Source organism: Metopolophium dirhodum, chromosome 1 (genome assembly GCF_019925205.1).
Source record: "Metopolophium dirhodum isolate CAU chromosome 1, ASM1992520v1, whole genome shotgun sequence".
Lineage (NCBI taxonomy): Eukaryota > Metazoa > Arthropoda > Insecta > Hemiptera > Aphididae > Metopolophium > Metopolophium dirhodum.
Window position 1 is genome coordinate 70,068,201 of NC_083560.1, and position 27,605 is coordinate 70,095,805.

The following is a 27,605-nucleotide window of genomic DNA, read 5'->3' on the forward strand; positions in this document are numbered from 1 at the left end:
TAGGTAGTATAAACAAAAACAATTGAATTATATAAAAACAAAAGTTGTTAAGAATCGTTGAATATTCACAGACAGTGTAATATGATACGCATATACACGTATTTTTATGTTTAAAAAAAAACTTATACAATTGAATAGATGAATAGAAAAACTGATCGATCATAACGATGATGATCAAATCGGTTTGAATGTGGTGTTATAAATTACTATAATAATATATCCTTCTCCATATCGTGGTTTTTGTTAAAATATGTTTCATATTATATTATATGCAATCGCTATGGTTGGATAAAATGAATTACCTGCATATTTGCATAATTTTAAAACATAATATTGTATTGTTTTGTGGCCGATTTTTGAATTGTAATTAAACACAAATTTGTATTACGCGTGTTAAAGTTAAAAAAAAAGCATACGTGTTGGAAGTATGAGGACTGCAGATCAATACGAATCGAACGTGATCATGTGTTATTTACGCGTTTCAAATGTACTATTTTGAATATATGTGCGAGTGGGTAAGGTTATAATGCCGTTGTCAGCTTTTTGTGGTTGCAGACTGATTGCACCCCATTATTCAGCTGTATATATGTATATTATAATATACGCGCTTATATATATATATATTATATGTGCCCTCATCATCAAAATATTGAGACCTTATTATACGACGGTTTTTTTTTTTTAATCTTTTCGAGGGGGTATGGTATCTTTTGGATTTTATCGGAGTAAGTTGAAAAGAAGACATTGCCGCGGCGACCCTACTATATAATATTGAATGCATTTGTACGCTCGGCATTGTCGCGTAGTCTTTCGTCGTCCGAACATAGCCGCTGTGTATAGGAACCCTTCCCGTCGAGCTCATACGTACGATTTATAACACCGCCGTCACTTTTGATTGCGAAACAAAATTAACTCGTAGGACGTGGCCATATGCCGGCCCAGTAGGGAACGCCGCGAAAAAAAAAATAATAACAACTCGATATAAATCTAAAAATCTCGTAGAACGGGCCAACAATGGGGTAGATATACGCTCGTATACTTGGGTAGCTTGTATATCAGCTAGCCTTATATAGTGCAAGGGAAAGTTCAATTAAGCCTAACCCTAAAATATAAGAGGGTAGTAGAAATGCATTTTAGTCGGTCCATAATATAAGCCCACATATTATTATTATTATACCATGTCTAAGTAAAAATATTATGTCCGAGCGTATTTTTAACAAGTTTATTATTTACCGCATGCTACGCCGCTATACGGTTTTTACAAAAATTGTCCCTAAATAATTGTCATTGTTTAAAAAACACTACCTATATAATAAATTGCATAGAATTAGAAATAAGTAGTACAATGGTTTTGTACTGAATGCATACGAATGCACCTAAACGAAATAGTTAACACTACATTCTTTGTTTGGGAAAATAATAAAATATATGAACACTAAACAGTACCCAATATATATGAACCGTTCTTAGTGATTAAATATCATATAATCATATAAATATTTTTTAATTAATCAATTTATACATTGTCATTAAATATAAGGATAATATTACACAGGGTATAAAGGAATACAAAATACCATCATATTATATTATAATTTTAGAGATTATTAAAATATTTTTACAAGGATATTATATTTATAAATTATACCTATATATTATAATATATTAATATTATATTATTAGTTATTACTTAATTGTCATAAAAGAATATCTGTGTAACAAATTATTAGCCTCAGCGGGTGATTTCAATTTTGTCTGTTTTTGTAATAGTAATGGTTTCTCACAAAACAAGTTGTGTTTAATATTTATAGTTCATACGCTTAATTAAGATTTACATTTTTCTGTTTGAATGATCTTTAATTTTATGATTGTTACTTGTTAGTTGTTAGCTTTTGAACTATTGAAATTAAAAAAATGTTAGTAAAAGAAAATGATTAATAATAGTTTACACTCTTCGTCGATGCTCTAATTCCCGGAAGACCGCCACCCTTCTCAACAAATTATCTCACGTACCGTCGCACTGTCATTACTCATTATGATAAATAAGTTTTCTAAGAAGCTCTTCAATATTCCCTTCACTGTTATTTACAAATTCATAAAATGTAAATAATTCATTCTGATCATATGAGTGACTACAACTATTATTTTATATTTCTTATATACGTACCTACCTATTTGACGAGAATATAATATAAATACCCGACAAAGTCACAAGTTATAGTATTTATTATATGGATGAGTTTTGTATGGATTGTTTGATACTAATAATATTTTATTGGTTTTACATTTTAATAATAGGTATGTAGTTTCATTTTACTATAGTATAAATACAATTCTTTAAAAATAAAAATGTGGAATTTTAAATTTTAAATTTGACGAAATATATGTATTTTGTACATTTATTATTATTGTTAACTATACATTTTATAAACATAATATTGTACGTGTTGACTGTTGATACGAATTAAAGCAAATAACAAATTAATTACAATACCTATATAAAGTATATAAAAATATACAACTTTACTGTTTTTGCTGTTAATACAAACAAAGATAAGGTTGTATCGAGTTTTTATTTATTAGGATATAAGTAGACACATATATTATATATATTTATTTTATTTTATATTTTATTTTATTACCAGGAATTTGAATTTTAAAAAGTCGTCATGACTTTTGTGGAATATTTCGAACCAGCAATCCAAAAATATACAGTACCCATGTACTATGAATAATGATATTGATATGCAAGTACCTACTTTAAGATGAAATAATTTACATTACGAATACTTTGAGTTAAAAGTCATGCGCTATAACCAAATAAGACTTATACGTTTTACCTTCAATAATTACTAGTAACTATAATAATTATTAATACAACACAAATCGTTAAAAATTTGAAATTATATTCTTACTACTATCTACTATCTTCGTACACTCTTGCTATCTACTATCCGAATTGTGAATAATATATACGTATATTATTTTTCCAAAATGACTGTAAGTTATAAAGTTACCAGTTCAAATATTTGCTTATTTGCATAGTGTGTTGAGAGAAGAACATTAATTTAAAAACGGTAATTTGTTGGTAATAAACACTTGTTGTGTATCTTAATATTATCTTAATCCTTGTGCCCCGTGGTATAGAATCATATTATACCTTAACTCCCTACGCATTTTTACACTCTAATGGTTAGAGTCTAACCTATAATAGTAATTAGTAACCCGCATTTATAATAAACAAATTGCAAACATCAGTTTATAGCAACTTGATACACAGGTAACAAAAAAATCAATAATATAAAATATTATGTTTTATTATAACTTATAAGTAACTTAAAGTCTAAATAATACCTGATTTTAGAACGGAGAAAATGCTGTACAAATATTATATTTAAGAACAAAGTTTGTCATTCACTATTTCACAACACTTCACAAATATATGGATTGAATATGAAATCTTAGATAAATTAATTTGAACTATTCAAAGATAATCGATTTATTTTAAGGTCATTTAACGTAGGATTACTACCGTAAGTGCGCGTAATTTTAATGCAATAAATTTACGGACACACTACGGATGAGACGCAAATGCGAGGTTGTAGTGGTCGTACTATAGTTACAGACTGTTTATAATATTATTAATTGAGCTTGGTTATATTCTTAAATATACTGTTATATAAGTTATAAAATTGTCTAGACGAAATTTACATAAAGTATAAAGTTAAGTTTTTAATTGCTAAATTGGTTTTATTGTATAAAATTTGTTTACACTTTTACAGCTATTGGATATTAACTGATATAATTTGACCGGTTCTTTACAGAAAATTTATACTTACGTGTTATTTATTTAACGTTTTCCTATAAGTCCTAGGAATGGACATAGGACATAATGCTGGACAAATAAATTTGATTAAAGGGTCATTTTATTCAAAACCTTAAATGTGCATAAGCCAATTACAACGAAATGGTATTATTTTATTAAATTGCGCTACTTACCTTATTATTTTATACGCATAGCCTGGCATAAATATAATTTTTATTATATTTTATTGATGTAACTGGTAGGTACATTATTATAGTAATTAAATCCGTGCCTCTGAGACCGAGTTGCTGTGGTAATAAAATAGATCCAGGAACATGTCGAAAATCTATATCACTGGTGTAATTTAAAAGACTGTGGTCCATTTCTATTGCATGTGGGGCTGTTCGATTGGTTGTTGCTTCCGAGTTAGGCCATCACAGTCGCAGAAAGTCGAACAACTTCACGCCAATACGTAATCACCCTCACTGCAGAATAATTGTAATTTTGCCCTTTGGGTGTTATCGTAACTTGTACCTACATATAAAAAAGGTATCAAATTTGACGAGTGCTTGAGATTAACGATATAACACATTGTTGACAACGTGAAGGGGTTAAACAGCATAATTAAAAATGTTTTATAGGAGAAGCCATGCAAATAAACCTTAACAATACTTTATACTTAATTTCAATGGCAAAATGTATTGCATAATTGAATAGACTAAAACCATATTTTATAATTTTTAACTATAATATTTATAACTTTTAAAAAATAAAAAATAATAGTACAGTGAACAACCCTTTATCCCCCAACCTTAACGAGAACCTCAATACAGCGGATACCTCAAAATAGTAAACGTTTTTTTGTTCTGCAAATGATAAACTTTCTTCAAACTGAACACTATCAAGGTAGACACCTCCAAATAGCCTACAAAGTTTGAGCAACCGAGATGACCCAGATATTTAGAGATTTTACTGTATTATAAATGTAACGAAATTCAAGATACAGTACTTATTTCAAAGAATTATGCTAGTTGAGAGTCTTTTAATCCTTGTTTTCTATGTATAATTCATTATAGTAAACATAATGGCATTTATTTAATTCAATTATTTAATTTTGATTGCGGTTTAATTTAACTAAATGGTCAAGATTTTGTTGAAAATGAGTGCAGTCAAAGAATAATTGTCACATAGCTTATAGTATACAGCGTCTGTTTAATCTAGATGTTGTAGCTGCAATTAATGTATTACGTTTGTGACTGCCTTCAAAAAGAATAAATTATAAAAACATTTTTTATTTAAATTATTTTTGAAAAACCAAAAGATTTTTTTTTTATAATAAATAATTTCAACATATTATATTTCTATCAATTAAATGGCCACCTACTTAAAAAAGTTAAAACTGATATATCGATAATAATTACATCACTTTACGTCCGCGGCAGGTTCAAATAGGTCAGGGTTTAGGGGACCTATTATATTTTCCCAGGTTTTAATTTTTCCAAATATGAACATAATATTTATATATTATTATTTTTTAATTTTATAGATATGCAACGTATTAAGAAAACCACTGAACACCGAATTACACCCTAGGTGGTTGGCAAAAACTGCAAACCAATACTTGGGCAGTCGTCGCGTTTCCGCTTCAATAGTCGTAAAACAAAAAGTACAATCGACGTTGTTCATCGACCACGTACGAGAATACACACATGAAGGGGAGTATTATAGGTACCGGAAGGTTGCATCAAAACCCCAATAGGTACCTACTGCTATAGTATTATGTGACGAACAAAACACATAATCCTACTATAGATGATATAAAACACGCGGTGTGTGCTGCGAGGGTCGGAGTTTTGTTTACCAAGAAATTATTTTATATTAATTATATTAAAAAAAAATTACTATTGATGTTTCTGAAATAATTAGCTTTGACAACTTGAACTTGGTCTTGAACTCACCACCATAGGACAAAATCTTACTCAGTGACCACTGGCCAACGGGCCAAGTCCGGTAATATGCTTACCACAATAATATAAAATTACGCGAAAAAATTGTAATTCGATGTGCACTATTTTTTACCATCTCAAAACCGTACTTAAATGATAATAATAGAAAAAATTAACAAGTTCGAATTTGATTCTCGTTTTCCGGACGTGTGTGTTCCGTGGGCGGGCTGAAGGGTTGTAAACACACAAGGCATGCGGCAACCGTCGACGGCAGCCGCGGTGGTGAGGGTGGTGCATTTCGGGCGGCGCGCACCACGTGGACATCGGACCGAGCCGGCGGTGGTGGCGGCGGCGGCGGCAGCGGGATCCCATCCCTCCGCCGTCGTCGTACCAGCCTACGACGGCAGTCGCCGCCACCGACGCCGACGACGCACTCGGTCGCCGTCGACAGCCATATTACGCACACATCGCCTCAGACGCCGAAGCCGAGCGAGACGACCGGCCGGCCGACACTCTTGTCCGGACTCCGGAGAGCATCATCTTCGCCGCCGCCGGACCGCCGTGGACGCCGATTTCAGCCATGGTCCGGCCACCGGTGACCACCAAGCTGCTCCTGGGCCTGTACTCCTTGTTCTACTCTTGCACGATCGCGCTCGACGGTAAGAACCCGATCTATTTATTATTTTGCTCAATTTTTTGCCCCCCCCCCCCCTCTAGGTTACTGCTTAGGTATATATATATATATACATGAAATTAATTAAGTATCGGCGTCATTGTGGTCGTCGTCATACCCCGCAAACTTATCAACACTAATACTGACCGTACAATTTTGGTGCGTATATAGGTACATGAACACTTCAGTATATATTATGATACGACAACGTGTTTTGTTTACGCAATCTAATCGCAAAATTATATAACATTTTGACACGGGTTAACCTTTTTCTCGATGCATGTGTATTATAGTCGGTGGTTTGGAAAAAAACAAATATTGTTAAGGTATATAATATATACATATATAGACATGCGCACCGAGCGCACAAGAGTTTTTAAATCTTTGCATGAGACAAATAATTATTAAAAATGTAAAAGACATTGACGCGCCTTTGAACCGTATGAGAACGAATATATGTGTGCACGAAGGTTTAATAATACTGCGCCGTATTGAAGTGCATCTAGAGAATAAAATAGGTACATGTTTCTTTTTTTCCTTTTTTAAGCCGGAAGATTTCATAAACGCTACACAATTTTAAGCGAATATGGTGCAAAGTTTTTGCCAAGGATAAAGATGAAAAACTCGCGATCGTTCGCGTCGAATAATAAACAGTTTTTTCCCCGGATAGGGGTGACGCGGCTAAGAACGATCTCTAGGGATAATTTCAAAGGGACCGTGGAGATATTTATTATTTAGCCATTTCGTTGTTTTAAGTCGTAAATCTAAATCAGAGAGCTAACACATTATTCAAAGTTAATTTGGGTTAAGAAAAATATTACTGCGAACTTATGTGACATTTGCTGAGTCATATAAACGCGTAGGCAAAAATATAATATTTATTTTACATCGTTCGCGGAAACATTTTTCTTATTTTTTTCTTATGAAATATAGTACGTGAAGGTAAACAGTCAAATTTTAGATTTAAAATTTAAAATACCAATGCTTTATTTTGTTAACAAGTTGACAAAACTGTTGAATATTGTATAATATTTGAGCTCAACGCCCAAAGAATAAGTAATTATATAATTAAAATATTAATAACAATATTACAAAAAATCATCGTTTCACGATTCACATTTGCAAATATATTTGACATAAGATTCCTTCGAAAACATACATAATAATAGTCTTTAAATTGTAATACGATATAATTTCCCTAAGATCTTGACATCAACTTGAAATGAACTTTTTAGACAGGCAATTTGTTTACTGGTGTAGAATAATGATCAAATGCGGATTCAACGAGAATAATAATATACATTTAAATACGCATTTTGTAATATTGTCTACGGATATAAGATATTGCATTGTTCTGCAAATACTTATAAGTTCATAATATATAAATATATTATAATAGAAAAAATATTTTACAAAAAATTGAAAATCTTTAGTCGTTTTGCTGTTTGTCACCATACATTTTTATCAATTAATCATGAAAGATTTGATAAAATATATTATATTCTGAATATTTCTAACTTTCTAAAATAAAAAAAATAATAATAATGATATTTAGTAGGAACTAGTCATTTTTTTTTGACAGGGTATTTGGTAGGGATTTGATGAAAAGTATATTTTTTTCACGACAATAAGTGTTAAATTCTGATAACGTCAATCATCAAAATAAATTTTTATTAAGTAACTTAAAATAAATTTACCTACTGTCTAGCGTGAGTAATCAGTTTCTTATAGCTCGGAAAAGTTATTTTACGACATCGTTCACGGTTCTTTAAAAATATGATGGAGTTTATTGTTGAATCTCAAAAGTAGTAATAAATTGTTAATTATTAGTGCGAGTTTAAATTTTGAAAGTTTGCCTGTATCTATACACTCACTGACTGTTACATATATACTTATGATTTCAACATAAAATAAAATGTAATATATTTTTTGTTGAATAATGTTTTCAACTCAAAATAAAATATAATAATGAAATCGATGTGCTTTTAAAGTGTGCATAATATTAATTTAAAAGACAATTTTAGTTGTATTTCCGTTAAAATGTTTGGTTTAAATGTTTACTTGTCATCTTGGTAAGATAATCCTTTTCAAAGACGAAATAAAAAAAAAAACCACCTCACAGACGTTAGAATAAAAGCAAGGATGAAGAAAGAAAATAACGGAAATGGGATGTCTAGGTGAATTTATTCACTGAGTGACATGTATTGTATGGTCGGGCGATAAGTATGAGTAATACTTGCTACAAGACGAAAAAAGATAAACTTTAAATATTGGAAATAAGTTAAATAAGTGGATACTATTGTGTATGTCTAAAAGTGCAGAATTGGTGATAAACACGTGTGTTCTATTAGTTATGAAACGACGATGGATAAATTTGATAAGGTTTTTTCCGATGGTTATACAACATACGCCTTGTCTATAATATATTATATTATAATCAATTAAAGTCCTTTTATTATGAATTATCATTTTTTGTATTTTATATTAGGTAGGTAGGTACCTACTCTAAATAGTAAATAGTGATTGATATAAACTGTATTGTGAATTATCTAGTTTTAAACATTAAGACAGTAACTAATATATTATTTTATTTAATTTAAATACAGGTATAGGTACTGGAAATTATAATAGCTATATACCCAGATAGTTTTGAAATTTATTTTATTACTTAATTGCATGTTTTAAAATATTTTATATAGTATATGTTATATATTATTATGTTTTAATAAATACTGTTATACGGTTAGTCAAAAATTCGATGAGCAAATTTATTATGTAGGTAATGTCAATATATTATAAACGTATTATGATGCATATTATAAGTACCAAATAGGTAGAATATATTATACATTAAACATGTAGGTATATTGTATATGTATGTACATAATATGGAATAACTTTAAGTCCTCTGTTTTTGAGTGGTATTAATTTCATCATTTCGGATCCATCATAATCGGACATCACAGGGTGTTCGATTTTAATTAAGACGAGTGCGCGCGGCGGAGGATGCGTGTGCAAACAAACAGTATTGAAAAATAACTGATAAACATTTGGGTGAAAGTGGTCGATTAGACTTTGTAGTAAGGGACTATTGCCTTCACTGCTACTGTCATCGTTAATTCAAGTCAGTTTATGTGCGGCTAATTAAGTGTCTTTCTGGATCAAGAGGTGATTTTTGGTGCTTCAAAGTCTTATAGCGATATCCATCCCACCCCTACGCCCACAACATTTTTACATTGAAAAACTTCTCATTTTATCCCTACAAGCCGGGCAGACGGGGTGGAATTACTTATTTATTATTTTTCGACGAAACGAAACAATCCATTATCGGTATTCCCGCATATCCGATGACGGAAACGATGAGGTATAGATACGACGAAAGTTCACCACTGGAAGAAAGCGATTATGTTGATATTTATACAAAAAAAGAAAAATACATAAAAAACGATATATTTAAATATAATATATGGAAATGGAAATGGAATTTAAATCCACGGAAGATGCAAACACACAGCATGAACGACGGACGAGAGTTGTGTAGTGGTGGTTTTAGTGGTGGTAGTGGTGGTCGTAGTGTTGAGTTCTAGATTAAAGAAATATTAATTTTTATTTCTCTCTTTTACACGCGTGCTATATATTTGCAAAAGGATAGCGCATTATGTTTTCACACATAAACTCGTTTTGTTTTTCACATTGTTTATTATGTACATTTATAAGATTCCGCTTTGAATACATCGGTTCGATTCTATATCAGGACACACGTGTAGATTTGAAAATTCAGAGGTATATCAGCGCAGCCAGGCCTATTTTCCCGCTGTCTATGAAGCGAGTCGATTTATTATTAGACAATCCTTTTCACCCCACCCCTTGATGTTTTGAGTCCTTAAGCCATCAAGTTATGCAAGCACCAGCATTTTTCTCCCGCTTCTAAGATAAATGTACCTTATACGTGGTCTGGTTTTCTAAATAATGTAGCTGGAATATATTATTTGCACACGTTATTGTAATACGTTATCGATATAGCCATATAGGTAGATATCGATCCGATGTAATAAACACGTGTTAGACGTGATGTACAGGTGAAATAAAATGTTTTCCGGAACTTATTCATATTTTTTAGTTGATAAGTGAGGGTTTAAAAGATCAAGAAAATAAGTTGTTCAACAATTTTGTTAGTTTCTAGAAAGACATGTCCTTATTCGTTCCCTATCCTTTTAAATAACCATTTAGAGTAATTTGAGTAGTTCAAATTATGTTTATGTAGTTAAAGGGTGTGTAGTGGTATGGTATAACCGGAATGAATAATTTGTGAAATTCGATTATAAGTTAGAGTTAGGTATAGGAGAGTTTAGAAATTACGTAATGAGGCGGTGCATTTAATATTTTGCCAGTGTAGTATATACTATTCATTAGCATACATATCTGCACATATCTTGTACTTGGTTAATATTATTATAAACTATCAATGCTATTATAATTAATTACAAGTAGTGACGCATTTAGGGGGTAAAATTGACTGAGGTGATTTGGCGAATGCCCCTTTAAGGGGTGGTAAAAATTAAATATCTACCTAGTGATCCAAAAATTATAAGTCGTGATTATGTAAATATTTTTTTGGTCAGAGAACTTATTGATTTAGTGTAGGTATCTGGTATTCTCGCCATTGAATAAGTCACGGTAATGACTGTATTAAATTTAAATTTAATGATAAATCATTATATACCTATACAAAAATTGATTCTAGAGGCACACGGTGTCAGCCACCCATTTTTACGCATGTTTGATAATATCTATATTTACCTATATTATTTTTTTTTTTAGCGATAAAATAAGTAAGTTGAATTTAAACTAATCTTAGACAAAATCGACAGATATATTTATATCTACTGTTAAGTTTAAAATATTAATTGTTATAGTACCTACATATATTATACCTATCAGATAATATTGTTTTCAACATTTAACTTATAAGTGAACACCGATGTACCGATGTACCGATGTATGTAAAGTGTGTGGAATAATAAATACTTAGCTTAGAGTTAGTATAAGTATTTTGAAAATAAAATTTCATTGTGCTTAGAAAATAATAATATACGTAAATGTAAGTAGATAGATAATAATAATAATAATAATAATAATAATAATAATAATGATTAATGGAGAATCGGCAAAATGTTTCAAATTTTAACGAATATTTTTTTTTTGTAATTTCAACAAAATAACTAAAGGTGATATTGTTTATTACCTACTGAATACGTTTTTATGAAAGAAAAATTGTTAATTTATATTCAAATATAATATTTTGTCATAATTTAAACTCCAAATGCCTAAAAAAAATTGTGCTGATTTATTTTTAAATTGCTGCAACTCTGCAAGTGGAACTTTAGAGGGACATTTGAATTTTACTTTCTATAAATCAAGTAAATGGTAGTTTTTGTTTAAATATTTGTCATATTTTAAAATTTAAAGTATTATTATATTTAATTCCTTCAAAATATATACGATATTACATGACGTATTAAATGTAGATCAGTTATAGATCGATGTGAAATGTCCACAATGGGAGAAGGCAGTGATATGTTGACTTAGGGTGTATAATATATAATTCCTAAATTTGACATTGATTTCAAACATTTTTTAAATACGGCGTTGTCACTTGTCAGAGGAAAGTACACATTATACGTTATGGTTATACACTTTTACGTATTACATGTAATATATACATAATATAATATTATCTAATAATAATATAATAAGTAATTATATACGGCGTTAGATTGTGGGATAGGTTAGGTACCTACACGCACAGATGCCCGCAGTTTGCAGAAGTTTCGTCACGTGTCTACAAAAGTTGGTAAAAAAAAGCTTTCACGATAATTGTTTTCAAAGTTAAGACAACTTAATGATTTTTCTAGCCTACGAGATACGGCAGCAATTATCGCCAACCAATTAATTATGACGAAAACGATGAATAATGAAATGTACACAATACAAAACGCGACGTTTTCGTCGCATATACTTTTAAGGGCGCGTTTATACAGCAACTTTCATTCACAATTTTTAATTTTGGAAAATTATTTTTAGACAAAACTTTTAAAAAAAAAAATGTTAAAACATATAATATGGTAGTATATTATGCATAATGTCAAATCACTTTTAAATGCGATTCAAAATTCAGTTATACACTCTAATGCCGAGTATAGGTAGCAACCACGATAGATTATAATCTACCGTGGTAGCAACGAAGAAGGCGTAACTATAACCTCACATTGTCATATGTTATAACGACTGAATGACAAGACGCGCTACCCTAACAGCAATATGTATCTGAAATAATCATAATTTAAAAAAGCTTTTTTTCAGATATCAAATAGATACGTATAATTATACTATAGGGTAGGACATCCTTATACCTACCTAATATAGGTACACCAATAAATGGTATACTGTGATCGAAGATATATTCAAGTGTGATCCTCTTAATGTAATGAGTCATTACTAATGACTGTAAAAATATTAATTGTCACATCGTATTTTCAAGTTATTATTCTATATATTTATTATTTAATATTATCAGTGGTGAAGATACCACAACCGTCAACCATTGCAAGTAACCACTTTCATAACTAAAATGAGCCAAGTTCACACTTTTACATCGCGTATTTCGTGTCGTGTCGTATCCAAAACTTGAGCACGGCCCATATCTGCAAATTTCCCGGTAGATCGTGGTTAGTGAATGACACCACAATTAAACAGCCTATCAGTATACGATAAAAGGCACATGAAACGACAGATGACGTAGCTATGACATAACTTCGATCACACTTGAATATAATGCATGCTCTATCAATGTATAAAATATTCTCTATTGCATCCAATAATTACTAATATCTATTTTTGGGGATTAAAATTGAATGAACTATTGAACTAGTGGACCATGGTTATAAACGATAATGTAAATTATTTGATTTCAAAAAAATTAAACTTAAACGATTCCTCAAATAGAAATCGAACTTTTAAAGATATATGCGTGTTGTTGCTGTTATTATTAAAAAATTACATTATAATATCGTGTTAAAAGTGTGTTCGTGTCTGTCTGTATGTACAGCGGTCGTGGACAGCGTTACGATAACGGACCAGAGGGTGCCGAGTGCGGTGCTGAACGGTACAGAGTACGTCGTATTGGACTGCGTTTACAAGGTGAAACCGGAAGAGGCTCAGGGGCTAGTGATCACGTGGTATTTCAACAACAGCCCCAGCCCCGCATACCAGTGGATACAGGGCCAACCACCCCGGGCCATCGGTCCACTGAAAAACCACATCCGGTTGGGTTTCGCTGCGCCCACCGACGACGCGTTGGCCAAGTACCGCGCCCTGTACATCATCCGGCCGACCACCGAGCTGACTGGCAACTACAAGTGCGTCGTGTCCACGTACAACGACGAGGATTTTATGATTAAGAAGATGGTCGTTTACGGTGAGCGAACACTTTTAATGCAATAAATCGTAAATTTTAGTGTGACGGGTAGTTTTTACACCCACCAGGGGCGCGGGGAGCAAGGGAGCCCAGCGAAATAAATCGAAAATAATTTGTATATTATGGCTTGCAGTCGAATGTTTCGATCCTGCGTGACCACTAATGACGAACAGTCGATGTGATACGTAAAACTTGCTGTACAAGAGTTTTATAATATTATGATAATACATATTATAATACTTTTACATTCAAACATTATAGATTGTGGCAAATAGTTATCGCTCGTAAACGTCGAAAATATATAACTTTTTTCGATGCACTTATTTTCGTTTCCTTTAAGAATAGTCAGAATAGGGAACCCTTTGAATTCATGTTGTGAGCTTTATAATCAATTTTTTTTATTACTCTAATACATGACTCTTTATTCGAAAATGCTTGACATGGCTTCGTATTTTTCCCCCAAGTGTACTTTCTCTCTGTATACCTATATTTACGGCCGGAATTCAAAAAAAATAATTCCCTCATTTTACTATTGTGTGCAAAAAACTACTTCTTTTCAAACCGTTACAATGTGTTTAGCTACTCAGCTTTACAAAGATCTATCAGTTCCATTCGTTCCTAACACTCAATAATATGTATTATAATAATATGGTAAAAATGTAAAATACGTCATTATCATTTATAAACGAAAATTACACCATTGTTGTTGTTTTTATTTATTTTAACTAATAATTATTATATGTATGTTGTATGTAAAAATACATATTAACTTAAGACAATCTTCAATCATATAGGTTATTAAGAAATTATATTTAAAACTTTGCATTATACATTCAAATTTATTTATTTCCCCCTCGGTAAACACTAACATTCTATTCTAGATAAAATTAATTTGTTTTTCTTTAACGCTTTTAACAATCTCATAACTCATACGTGTAAGATACAAATTAACACTGAAATAATTTTATTTTAAGTACCATATAAAAAGTCAACAAAATGTCAATGTATTAAATTTATCGAAATACTCAAATAGCAAGTACCTGGGCGGCTTCCATCAATAATAAAATATTTATTTAATTATGTTTGGACTTAATAACATAATTATTGGGAATTTCCTTATAGATTTTTGATTCTATTCTGGTACATGCTCTCAAATTATCGCAACGCGAAATGTCGCTAATTGTTGTGTACATCTATAGACTTTAATATCAACCAATCATTAAAACAAAATATACTGGTTGCAAAAAAAATAGTTGCCTCCCCGTTTTTACAGACTTAGAAATTCTAATAAATAAGTGTAATGGTATTTAAAATATATATTCAAATACTAGAATTTATATTTTTTTCTTCTAATTTATGAAAGATTTTAGTTGGTTGGAAATGACAATTAAACTAAAAAGTTAATACATCCACAAAAATATAAAACATAATTTAATATTTGTATATTGTTCATCCAGCCAACAGTAAATAAAATATATAATTTTTTTTAATGGAAGCGTAGAGCTGGGAAGCCAACTATCAACAATATTAACATGTACATTATTTCAATACGACACGATTAAGATTATCCAATTGCAATGTCATTTAATGACCATCTGATATATTTTTTTTTAACCACTTAATCCTTGCTTTTATCCAAAAACTAATAAAATTGTAATTTAAGTTGGTTTCTGAAATTTCCCAAAAGTCTAACTTAGTTGCATAGAAATTAGTTAGTGGAATTAAAGTTAAAAGTGATTTCTTTTTTACAATTCAAAAACCCTTTCAATGTAAAGTATATAAATATTATATTAAATTAATCATTCACCAGTGTTACGGAGCATTGGGATTTTAGCAGTGATTACAAAAATAACTTGGTAGTTACCAGCTACTTATTGTTATTTGTTATTAAAGCATTACATTGTATAATGTCCATGCATTCAATTAAACTTGTTACGTGAGAAATTTATTATGAATAATTAAGACCAACGAGTTAAGTTATAAAGTTACTTTACGAGTAACTTTTTAACATTCAACTTAACTTTAAGTTTCACATAGCTACTTGCTACTACTGCCAAGCTTTGCGGCATTTGAACATATTCCAGAATCGTGAATAATTCCACGATTTTTGAAGAATTTGACACTTGACGAGATGTCTGTAGTAATAGTAGATGTTCAACTTATAAAATTCATTGTTTTCACTTATACGATTGCATGCGTACTACATGCGTTACATGGTACCTATTGAACCCGACCTTCAAATTAAATTATACAACTTATCTCACTAGTTATCATCCTTCTAGAACAACTAACAAAGTACAATTTTCCAAATAAAAATAAAATATATAGAAAAGTATAGATCTATATAATACATATACTACTATAGATATATGCACAACAATTCACGTTTTAGTAATATACAGTATTGAAGCATAAAAGAAGAGCCCCTACCTATTTGTTTTTTGTTGTACAAGTGTACACGTTTTAAAATATGATATTTTATTAAAATTTGTCTCTGAAATGATGAACATAATATTGCTATAGTGTATTCACCCATTTTGAGTATCAAATTCTATTAACATTGCTTTCGTATGAATTATATAATATATCATTTAAATTTAATTTTTAATAACAAATCTTGCACACTATATCTACATATACCGTAGTACCGTACCGTCGTACTATGGATCATTTACTCTTTTAATTCCTAACTAGGAATTGACAAAAACAATATAACATAATGTGACATTGATATCTCTGAGAGGCTGAGCGTTTGAGTGTCTATACAATATACTTAACATATACTTATATGCCTTATTCCTTATTAACCTTGCAAACGCAACGTATTTTACAAACTTTTAAGCCCAAGTGCATCCACTCGTTCAGCGAGGTATATTATATTATATTATTTATCACTTTATCAGTTCATCACTAATGATTAATCGTTTATCTGCCTGATATATGATATTATCATAATTTAAATGTAAAGAATAAACTTGTATATTCGACACTCTTGTGTATTTTGTGTGTATCCCGTAATGCAATAATCAAAGTAGTTAATGATATAAAAGCGTTTATATATTATATATCATGATATGGAATTGAAAGACGATTTTTTCGTGTGACGTTCACGAGAGCTCAGAGTTGTAAACATGGATTTCTCGGGTGACATGCACGACAACATTATAAAGAACTTTTATTTAGATCATGTAACACCCTGCAATATATACGTACCTATAATTTAAGCTTTGCGTCTTAAATACTAAAAAATAATAATTTTCAAAAATAACATTTATTTAAAAGAAAAAATACCGAGTCGTCTAATTGATTGTACAGTTCATATTATCAAAGGAATTACCAATTTACTCGACCAACCAGCTGTATTATCAGCTGCGTCGCGTTTCGCTATAAAATTGCATTAGAGTTATAGTGAAGCAAGGAGTGTTTTAGATTTTACAACTAAAGGTATAACTATGTGTTTTTTTATTTGATCGTAAAAGTCTTATGGATAGAAAAATTGACACAGATGATCGTTTCGAAACTTTTAAGAATTTTTCAATCATGCCTAAAAACAGTGAGGTATTCAATGTATTTGAGGGAAACTACAGTAAGTCTAATAGATAATATGAGTTTTATTAAAATTATTTATTTAATGACGAGATTTCTCTAACCAACGGATTATTGCACTATTTAGACACGCACCAACACAAAATAGTTATATAATATAGTCAGATACTCTCCGAAAACGACTGCAATGATGAGATTCTACGTGCAACGTCTATAACTAAATGTTTCGGATCTCCCAAACATCCGTGATAAATTGACAGTATAAACACTGCGAGACGTCCTAGAATTCGAGCACCGATTAAACGTCGAAGTCCGAATAAAATGTGTATTATATTATATATACGTATATAATATAATAATATATTGTGTAACACGTATCGCGGTGTCGGAAGCTCTACAGGAATTCTCAACTTTGACGGGAAATCTTACGATTTTGATTAGACTCGCTTGCCGTATACCACATTACTACTGCACCGTGTATACACACATATACCTATATATGTAACGTGTATGGCACAGGTCATTCGATCGGAATTTCTTGTTATTTCAGCAGTATACCTATATGAGTGGAAGGCGCGATCGTGGTGAAACGTGCAGAGTCGACAATGACGACGACGACGGTTGGAATTATTTTGGGGGGAAAGAGGGCTGCTGCTTCTGTTGCTCCTGCTGCTGCTGCTGCTGCTGTTGTAGCCGTCGCTGTATCCGCTGTGGCCGTCGCTACTGCTACTGCTGCCGCTGCTGCTGCACGGTAGAGTGTTGTTTTCGATTACAAGCTAAAACGTTTGGTTACTTTCCTCCCGAATTTTTGATTGATGGTCTTTTTTGACGTGTGAATCATTCACACTCGCGCCCGTTGTACACACGATACATAGTCATAAATTGTTATATAAGCTTATGTACCTACGTGCAACGCGGGGGGTGACAATTTTTTTTTAAGCCACATCGGACGTAGATGGATAAGCGACGACGGGACGCCGCCCCGTATACACGGCGGCGGGTGTGCGCAACGGATACTCGCAAGATAGATTATGTAAAAAATGAAATAAAATAATAATAATGATAAAAGTAAGAATAAACACGCGGACCCGTGAAATACCCTGTTGTATATACACACGATACGCATGAACGGTCATATTATCGCGGTGGTCCGTCGGATGACGCGTGTATGCGATTTCGGGGGGGGGGGGGGGGGGGGGGGGGTGAGTCCAGCCCTTGCGAAGTTAATGCCAATAGTAATGCATTTTTTATTAACGTATTCGATCAAACGGCGCGAACGTCTGTGATCGTGTTAAAGAATGAAGAGGCAATATTGCAATAATTATAATGTAATATATAATAATATATTATGGTAACAACGCCTGTTCATTTTGAATTTTATATTATGTACCTATGTAATTTTACTAAAAATAATATATTTTGTATTGTACGTATAATAAATATGATAATAGTCTTTTTTTATCTGTGTAAAGTTTTCCTGACTTAGTCATAGGATAATACAGTATTATTACATATTAAATATAACCTACTAGGACTACTAAAACAATATTTTAAAATAAAGACGTCAACTTTTAAAATTAAAATAATTAATAATAATCTTAAAAATAATTGTTATACGAAACTATATGTATTATAACATCTGTTTTGCATGCCTATTATAATAATAAGAAAGTACTATTACAATTTTTTTACATTATAATGTTTTTCTTAATGTTCCAAACAATGGTCTTACTTTTGGTGTATTGATGATGGTTCATAATTCATAAACATTTTCGTTGTAGGTTTCATTAAAATTTGGTGGACATCCATTGAAATTTTTCAAAGTAGGCTAAATAACTAAAAGCGAGAAAAAAATTATCTAAACATTCAAATAGATTTAGCTAGGTAGGTACTACTGTCTATTATATTCAATATTTAGAGAATTTTGGAGGGGGTATAACTTGTTTACCTGTTATAGAGGTGGCTCATTTTTAGTGCCTAAAGCCATAAAAAAGACGAACACGCCTCTTCTGGCACATATACTTGTATTAATTGTACCTATATATAGACGAATATGCAAACATCGGAAAATCAAAATCTGAACACCTTTTTTAGATTATTTTGTAATCCAGTGGTGGTCATAATTTATTTACATCAATATTATTATTATATGCAAAAATAGCACCCCTGCGACTATCTTCTAAAATCTAACGGTTTTTAATGTCGTCGGTATTATATTTTTCACATACAACTATACACGCATCGTCTTTGTTCCTAATATTGATACGATGTACTTACGAGTTACGACCAGGGCTTGCAAACGTTATAATGACGTTATATTTGACAAAAAAACTATTGAAATTTGTAAACGTTATTATAACGGAAAGCGATAATCAAAAATAATTAAATACCGCAAAACAAAACATAACGATTAACAAAATATATTATATATCATTAAACAAAACATAACGCAAAACGTAATTTATAGAATATCATTAAACTAAAAATAACGCAAAGCGAAATATTTTAAAATCTATTTATTTAAAAGGTCTATTGGTTTCGCAGAAACATTAATTATTTCATGTAAACAATCTAAGAATTGATTATATTATATTATATTCCATATCCGGGCCATTACCTACCCGAATTAGTTATTATTTTTAAATTTAATAGGTATTAACACTCTTTTCAATAACGATAAACGCAAAATTGTATAACGTTTTACTTCTAAATAACGATAAACGCAAAACTAGGATAACGTTTTGATTCTGTATAACGCTAAACGTACAACTTGGATAACGTATTATTCTGAATAACTATAAACGCAAAAATTGTGTAACGTTTTAATTGTAAATAATATAAAATGGAATTTTTTTTTTTCGAATGCAAGCTTTGTTTACGACTTAACATACCTTTTATTTTCCGTTTCACAGCGCCCGGTCAACATATGCACATGAAACGCACCAAGGCCAATGACCAAGACATGGTGAACATATCTTGTACGATTTCCAGAGTATTTCCTATGCCCAAGATGCAACTGTACAAGCTCGAAACAAATGGAACTCAAAACAGGTAAATTGCATCAATTTCCTATAACAAACGTGATGTACAGTAATTTTTATACTGTTGTTAATTGCAATCACAGTTTTTTTTTTTTTTATCATTGATCGCATCGGCAACTATAATGGCCATTAGCATAGTTGCAGATTTATTCACTATATATAGTATACAAAAAAAGGTCGCTTATTGGAATTTAAAATATGATTCCAGTTGTAGCCCAAAAGTGACTGATTAACCAAAATAATTATATATGTAATACTATATACATCTAATTTTAATTATTGAATTCAAAACGTTTAAACTTTATTTTAGATTGCATCTATGGTTTTGTTTATATTAATAGTATCTTCCTAGTACCTATTTATAAATAATATATTAGTGTTGATTAATAATAATCTGTTGTATTTTAACTTTAAAATACCTAAATGGCTAAATCCTATAAGAATTAGTTTTATCTTTTAAATGATGACGAGTAAGTAAACATACGAAAAAATCAAGGCCTTGCACCTGAATTAACCAAAACCCAAATAAAACATTCTGGTTAACCCGAAGCACGAATATTTTTTTATTTTACAATTTTCATGTGATATATAATTGTCTATGTATTTTATGTGGTTAGTTCGATTTTGTAGTTAATTATTTGTTTAATAATAACAATTTTAGGATATTTTACAATCAATTAAATAGAGGCAAACACTATAAATATTATTTTTTCTTAAAATAACTAGATAATTAAATTAAATTCTATCATTCGATTCTGATAAAACCTATTTTCCAGATATTGAATTATTTAAATTATGATTAATTACTTAATTAGTATCGAATAAATCCAAATTCAAAACATAGCCAATACCTAGTATTATAAAATATTTACGTGATGACGTCCATCTGATGGTCGGGTCTAGTCTGTGTCAACAACTAAACTATACATTGTCAGCGACCCAAACATTATTAATATAATTTATTACAGCTGAACAATAAAATTTTATAAAAAAGTAACTAATAAAAATAACTATAAAAAATTATGTTTTTTCTGTCTACTGAACAGTAAACACCCATATACCAGGATAATAACGGTTATTAACAACTAAACGTTTGTTTAATTTTTTTATTCTGGTGTTTCAAGTTTCAACACTCGAATACATGCAACAACCAAAACCCGAAATCCAAATAAATGATTCGGGTGCAAAGCCCTAAAAAAATTTTAATTAATACAATATTGGTATATAATTATACATAATTTATATTCATGAAAATGTATAGGTATAGATAAGAACAATTAATTGATGTAGTTTTTCCGAAACGCAGTTTTGAATACTAACATTTTGTTCTAATATTATCAAATATCTGTTTTTAAGTAAGAATACAATTGAGATTATTTTATTTGTGAATACCTACTGAATTTATATAAATTATACATTTATAAAGTTCCGAGGTACATTACTTTTTTCAGTAATAGTAGGGTTTTTCGTAAAGCTTGCTGTCTATTACTATAGTATATAATATACCTATATATTATGTATAATGTATATACTATGTGTATAAGTAAAAACTTCTCTTAAAACTATTATATAGCTTTTAAAAGTTAAAACCCAAAGTCTCCAAAACAAAACACAATATAGATAATTATTATTTTTTCTGATTAAATCCTAAATTAAAATCCTGATTTCATATTGTTTTGATCCTTTTGTCAAAAACTTTGAATTCGATTTGAAAATTTATTTCTACAGGAACTTTGAACTATTTAGGTTATGAATAAATTGTAATTCTTATATTTCAATTTTATAATTGCTGTATCTTAAAAAAATTAAAAAGTCAATTTTCAATTTTCTTAGAACCGAGGTCAGGTATAAATAGTTATTCAACTTGTTTGAAATGAACTGTAAAATTGTAAAACTACATTATTATAATATCTCAGAATAATTAAAAATATAAAAGAATAGTCGAATGTATTTTACTTGGCGAAGAAAGACTAAATAATTCAGTTTGAAAACTATAATACAACTGTAATAACACTATTAACACTATGTTGAACTTATATTATTAAATTACATAGTGTGTCAAGAAATTTAAAGTTGATTACCGGCTGGCTTCTTAAATAGGTGGGTACAACAAATTATTAATACCAACTTATCATTTGGGATATCCTTTCCAATATCCTTATTGATAAAATCGAGGAACTCGCTCTGCTGAATGGTAGGTAGGTTGATGGGTCTTAAGTATGTCACTGTATGGGATGTGTTAAAATTTAATTTAATGATAAATTCTTGTAAACAACAAAAACGTCTGTCAGCCTATATTTCTAACTATTTTTTTTAATACCTATACTATATTAATATTAGTAATATAAATAATTTATTTTTTCATTAGTTCTATTGTTGAGTGAACTCATTTTTGCCTTGAACAAACCATATGTGTTGTAACATAATTTTATAATTTTATTTCATATAATACTACTAGCTGGTTTTAACTTATAAATCAATAGGTACTGAATAAGTTCGTGGTATATAAATATTTATAAATATAAATATTTCAAAAATTGCATCGTGTATTATAGTAAATTATACACGCAGTAACGGTAAATTCTTTAAAAGTCCCTACAAAATAATATATTTTTAATTACATGAATTTTAGGTAATTAAAATCGATATTTTTCGTTTTAATATCCATTTTTGTGGAAATTTGAACTCGAAATGTCTAAAAAAAGATATTTGTGCATTTAAATTTTGGAGACTTAGTTTTCTATAAGAAAACTTTCGAACTTTGTTTAACATTTTTCAATCCTTATAGCTAAAGAATAATTAAATTGGAAATTTCATACATTTCAATCAACAAATTACATAACTAAATATTTTCGTGATTTGGACGAATTTCATAATAACTTGAACTTAAAATGCTTGAAATAATATCGACCAAGTATTTTCGATATTTTTTTTTAACCGCATAATATAAGCTTATAATTAAATAAAATTAAAATTTTGAAGCTTTGTTACTCATGAACGTAAATTTATTGTATTCTACATAAATCGAAACAAAAGTAAAGAAGTTGAAAAATTGTTATGTCTATAAATAGTACAAAATATAGGGCCTTTTCTTAAATTAAACCATATTTAAATTATACTAATAAAATATTTGATGATCAATTCCCAAGTCTCCAGAGTTATTAATTTTTTGTCGTAATTTGGATTTGCATTTTGCATAAAAACTACCTTTTTCCTTAATTTTTATTTATTTATAAAAGTACAATTTTTTTTACTTTTTCCCCCCACTCACCACTTCCATATTGGTTTGAAAAATATTGTATTTAATTGTTATAATAAGGGTGGATTTAGAAACAGATTGTATAAATCAATCTAAATCATAGAGTCTTGTGTACATAAATTAATTTTCCCCAAAATTTTATTTGTTATTAATTGCTAATGGGTTTATTTGTCTGTATTAATATCTATTTTCCTTAATATTTTGTCGTTAATTATTACAATTACAATTTATTAATATGACATAATCAACTTGGTAACGATGATAATTATTATGATTATTCTAACCCTTTGTATATATAATAGTTATATACATAATATATCTTATGTGTACGAGTATATACAACCTATATACTCATTATCTCTATTGTTGATATAAAGACGCGTTATTATTAGTTCATATTTAAATCCCTTTACTCAGTGCTATTAAGCATCACGCGACAAACCACATAGTTACATCATTAATCAATTTAATATTCTCTCTCGTTTCAATTGAATTCTATCTACACTTACTTAAAACCATATATAGATCATTGTAGTCATTGTACAGCATAATTAGAAACTATTTAATCTTTATAATATTATGACCAAATCTAAAATGAAATAATTTTCCTTGTTCCTTAGAAGCACTAGGTAGGTAGTAGATAGATTGAGTAGATTTTTGAATCAACCCCGTAAAGAATGTAAACATAATTACAAAACAAAAAAAATAGGAGTTTTACTGTGAAACGATTAGCGTGACACTACTTAAATTATACTTTCGACTTTTCGAGTTTAGATATTAAAACCAGCGGTCAGTGTTTCATTTTGTTAATTAATATTATATTTTGATATTTAAACTATTTATTTTTTTTAAAATGATAGTATCAATATTTGCTTATAATATACTTATTACTTATACTGAAGTACTTATTTATAATTTATTGTATGTATAATTACTAATTAGTAATTACATTTTATAATTATATTTAAAAACACTAACTATTGATCGGATCTATTATAATAGTAGCATCTCGCGTATCGTTTTACAATAAAACTTATATTGGTAACTACACATATAAACGCATTTAAAGTGAGTCACCCTGTAGTGCCTGTACACATTCATAACATTAATATACTTCATACAAAATAAATACAAACGATAGAAAACCAAAATCCATGCTTACACGAAGAGGAAGTGAGAGTTAGAGGAACTAAAAGAGTAAGATATATATGGAAAAGTTACTGGTAAAACTGTATTTATAGTGTTTGTCGCGTATGGGATTTTTTTTTTTGAAGGGAGGGGGGATATACTCAACAGTTATTCTTGTAGACGTTTTCGGGAAGGAAAAAAACGCCACTAAAAAGTGGAAACGTCCAGACAAAAGTCGGTGGACGATAAATCATGTCACCGCTTAAGTCTTCGGTTGACCGAAGATGTAGCAGCAGCAGCCTGCAATAGTTCACATATTGATGAGATACGCCCCCTCCGCCCTCCCCTGCGTGCGTTTTATAAATTGTCGTAACCAATCATATACGCTTGGAAAATCGAAAACACACAACAGCAACAGACTACTGTTATGGGGACGCGGAATACGACTACTTACAATAAGTAATTTTCACACCCTCTGTATTTTGCAGCCTTCCACAACTTTACTGTGTCGAGTAAAAACAAAAACTCCTTATGCTAGATCTCTATTATATTCGTAAATATTGTTTCAACTTCAGCGCTGCTCGCGATATGCAAGGAAAAGTATGGCACGTTGTTTCGAAGGTTTAATTTTTACCGTCGTTAATAACTCGGTCCTTTAGAAACGTTTTTTTTTTATTATCTTTCGTTATTCGTTCGTAATTAGTAATTACCATTACTGCCTAATTAACTTTTTCTTATATTATGTAATATACAGTATACCGTAGTGGTGGTCCGTGATGTTAATTTCTCCAAGGCGTCACTTATAATGTCGAAGAAAAAAAACCACGTTCCACTTTTATCGAATATTGACAAATTAAACTTATATTATTATAATATTGTTTTCTTCGGAATTATTATAATAATTTATTATTCGTCGAATTCAGACTATGTTTAATATTATATAATAACTATAGATTTTTTCTTAAAAAATAGCTCTGTATTCTTGTATGACTGATCGTCTTTCACAGAATTTATACGCTATATCTACCTCTATTATTTTTCCTTAACCTAATAATAATGCTATTATTATAATCCATATTTTATTATGAGCTCAAAAAAAATGTGTCAGTCGAGTGGTTTAACCAATTCTCAAAATAATTTTATGGTCACGATGAATGTCATTACAATTTTTATTGCGCTCCACATTATAAAGTCAAACATTAATAAACGTGAATTTGAACTATAAAAAGAAAATATTATATTCTTATTATAATTATTATCCAACACATTTATGATAACAAATAGAAATAATTTGGTAATATTTTGTTATATTAACAACAGTAAGATTATTACATGTTATTATACATATTAGTCATGTTTTCAGTTTTTTATAATTTCTAAAATTCATATTCATTTTTCGAGAAATTCTGAAAGCTTTTTAAAACAGCCAAAGTTTTAATCGACCAACTTCTATAGCAATTTGAAGACCCCCAGTATTATTACTGTATCTTGTCTCAACAATTTTTCAACAAAACTTTTATTAATTTAATTTTGTTGAATTAATTTTTAAATGAAGAAAATTATGTACAGTTTTTTCATTTCATTTCATTTATTTAGTTTTGTTACATTTTAATTAGTTCAAAACTGTCGTAAGAAATATATTTTTAACTCTATTAGTTATTAACCTTGTTAATTGAAATAAATGTATTCTTAAATTGTTTATGTTATCATTCAATTATGTTATGTTTAATGACCAATATATTTAATATTTATCAGTAGGTAATATGGGTATTATATTACTAATTTTCGCTAGGTATATAAAAATGTTTAACGACTGGTAAAACTTATGAGCAATAAATTAACAACTTGCTCAAGTGAAATATTGCTATATTTATCTTGTTTTTTTTTAACAAATTAAAGTGTATGTGAGTATTTAATTTTTTCCCAATTTCATTTTTTTTCCATAAGAATATAATACAAACATAAAGAAAATATAAAACCAATTATTTTATTGAATTCGAGCTATAAGTACCTGCCCCACTGAAATAAAATTGTCAATATAAACAAGCGGATTACTAGTTATTACGAATTTTATTTGAATTACAAAAAAATATCCATGTTAGCGATTCGTATAACAAGATTATTTGGATTGATGAGTTGAAAGATCTATTAATATATTCATAAAAATCCTTACTTAAAGTAACAAAACACATTGTGAAAACAAAAATCAAAAGTTCAAAACTCCCATATTAAGAATAGTAAGACTAAACAAAGAACGTAAAAAAAGACACTTGTAATGTGCATCATCTGTTATATATTTTCCTTGATATCTAAGCTTTTGTTAAGATGTTTGAATTTTGGGTTTAAAATATAATAAAGATACAATAAAACAATTTATAAGAAAGCATTATATAAAACATATTTTTTTCAATGAAAAAAAAAACACAAACCTTATCCGTAATATTATTTAGGCCTGACATTTGTTAGTCATTGTCGTATGCAATCTCAAATAGGTCACTACCAATCATCTACTTATTATATAATATAAATTATCTATCTATATTTAATATTTAGCTTTACAAGAACCAACTTTAAGTTAAATATAATATGTTTATGAGATTTTATTATTATTTCAAATATTATATAATATTGTCTATTGAATGTATTGTAATTTGGTTTATGTCTATTTGATTGAAAAAAAAATGATCGGATAGCCTTTATTGCCAATTCGTTTGATTTCAGTCATATATA

At 29.6% G+C, this 27,605-nt stretch overlaps 1 protein-coding gene across 1 annotated transcript in view; it reads left to right on the forward strand.

Annotated features, from left to right (window-relative positions):
* The first annotated feature begins 6,173 nt into the window (after positions 1 to 6,173).
* The window catches only part of LOC132935091 (uncharacterized), a 48,316-nt gene continuing 26,884 nt past the window's right edge, over positions 6,174 to 27,605 (forward strand). The window contains exons 1-3 of the mRNA XM_061001546.1: positions 6,174 to 6,410; positions 13,533 to 13,901; positions 20,360 to 20,498. Coding sequence (XP_060857529.1) covers positions 6,332 to 6,410; positions 13,533 to 13,901; positions 20,360 to 20,498 — 587 coding nt within the window. The 5' untranslated portion in view covers positions 6,174 to 6,331. The remainder of the gene's footprint in view (positions 6,411 to 13,532; positions 13,902 to 20,359; positions 20,499 to 27,605) is intronic.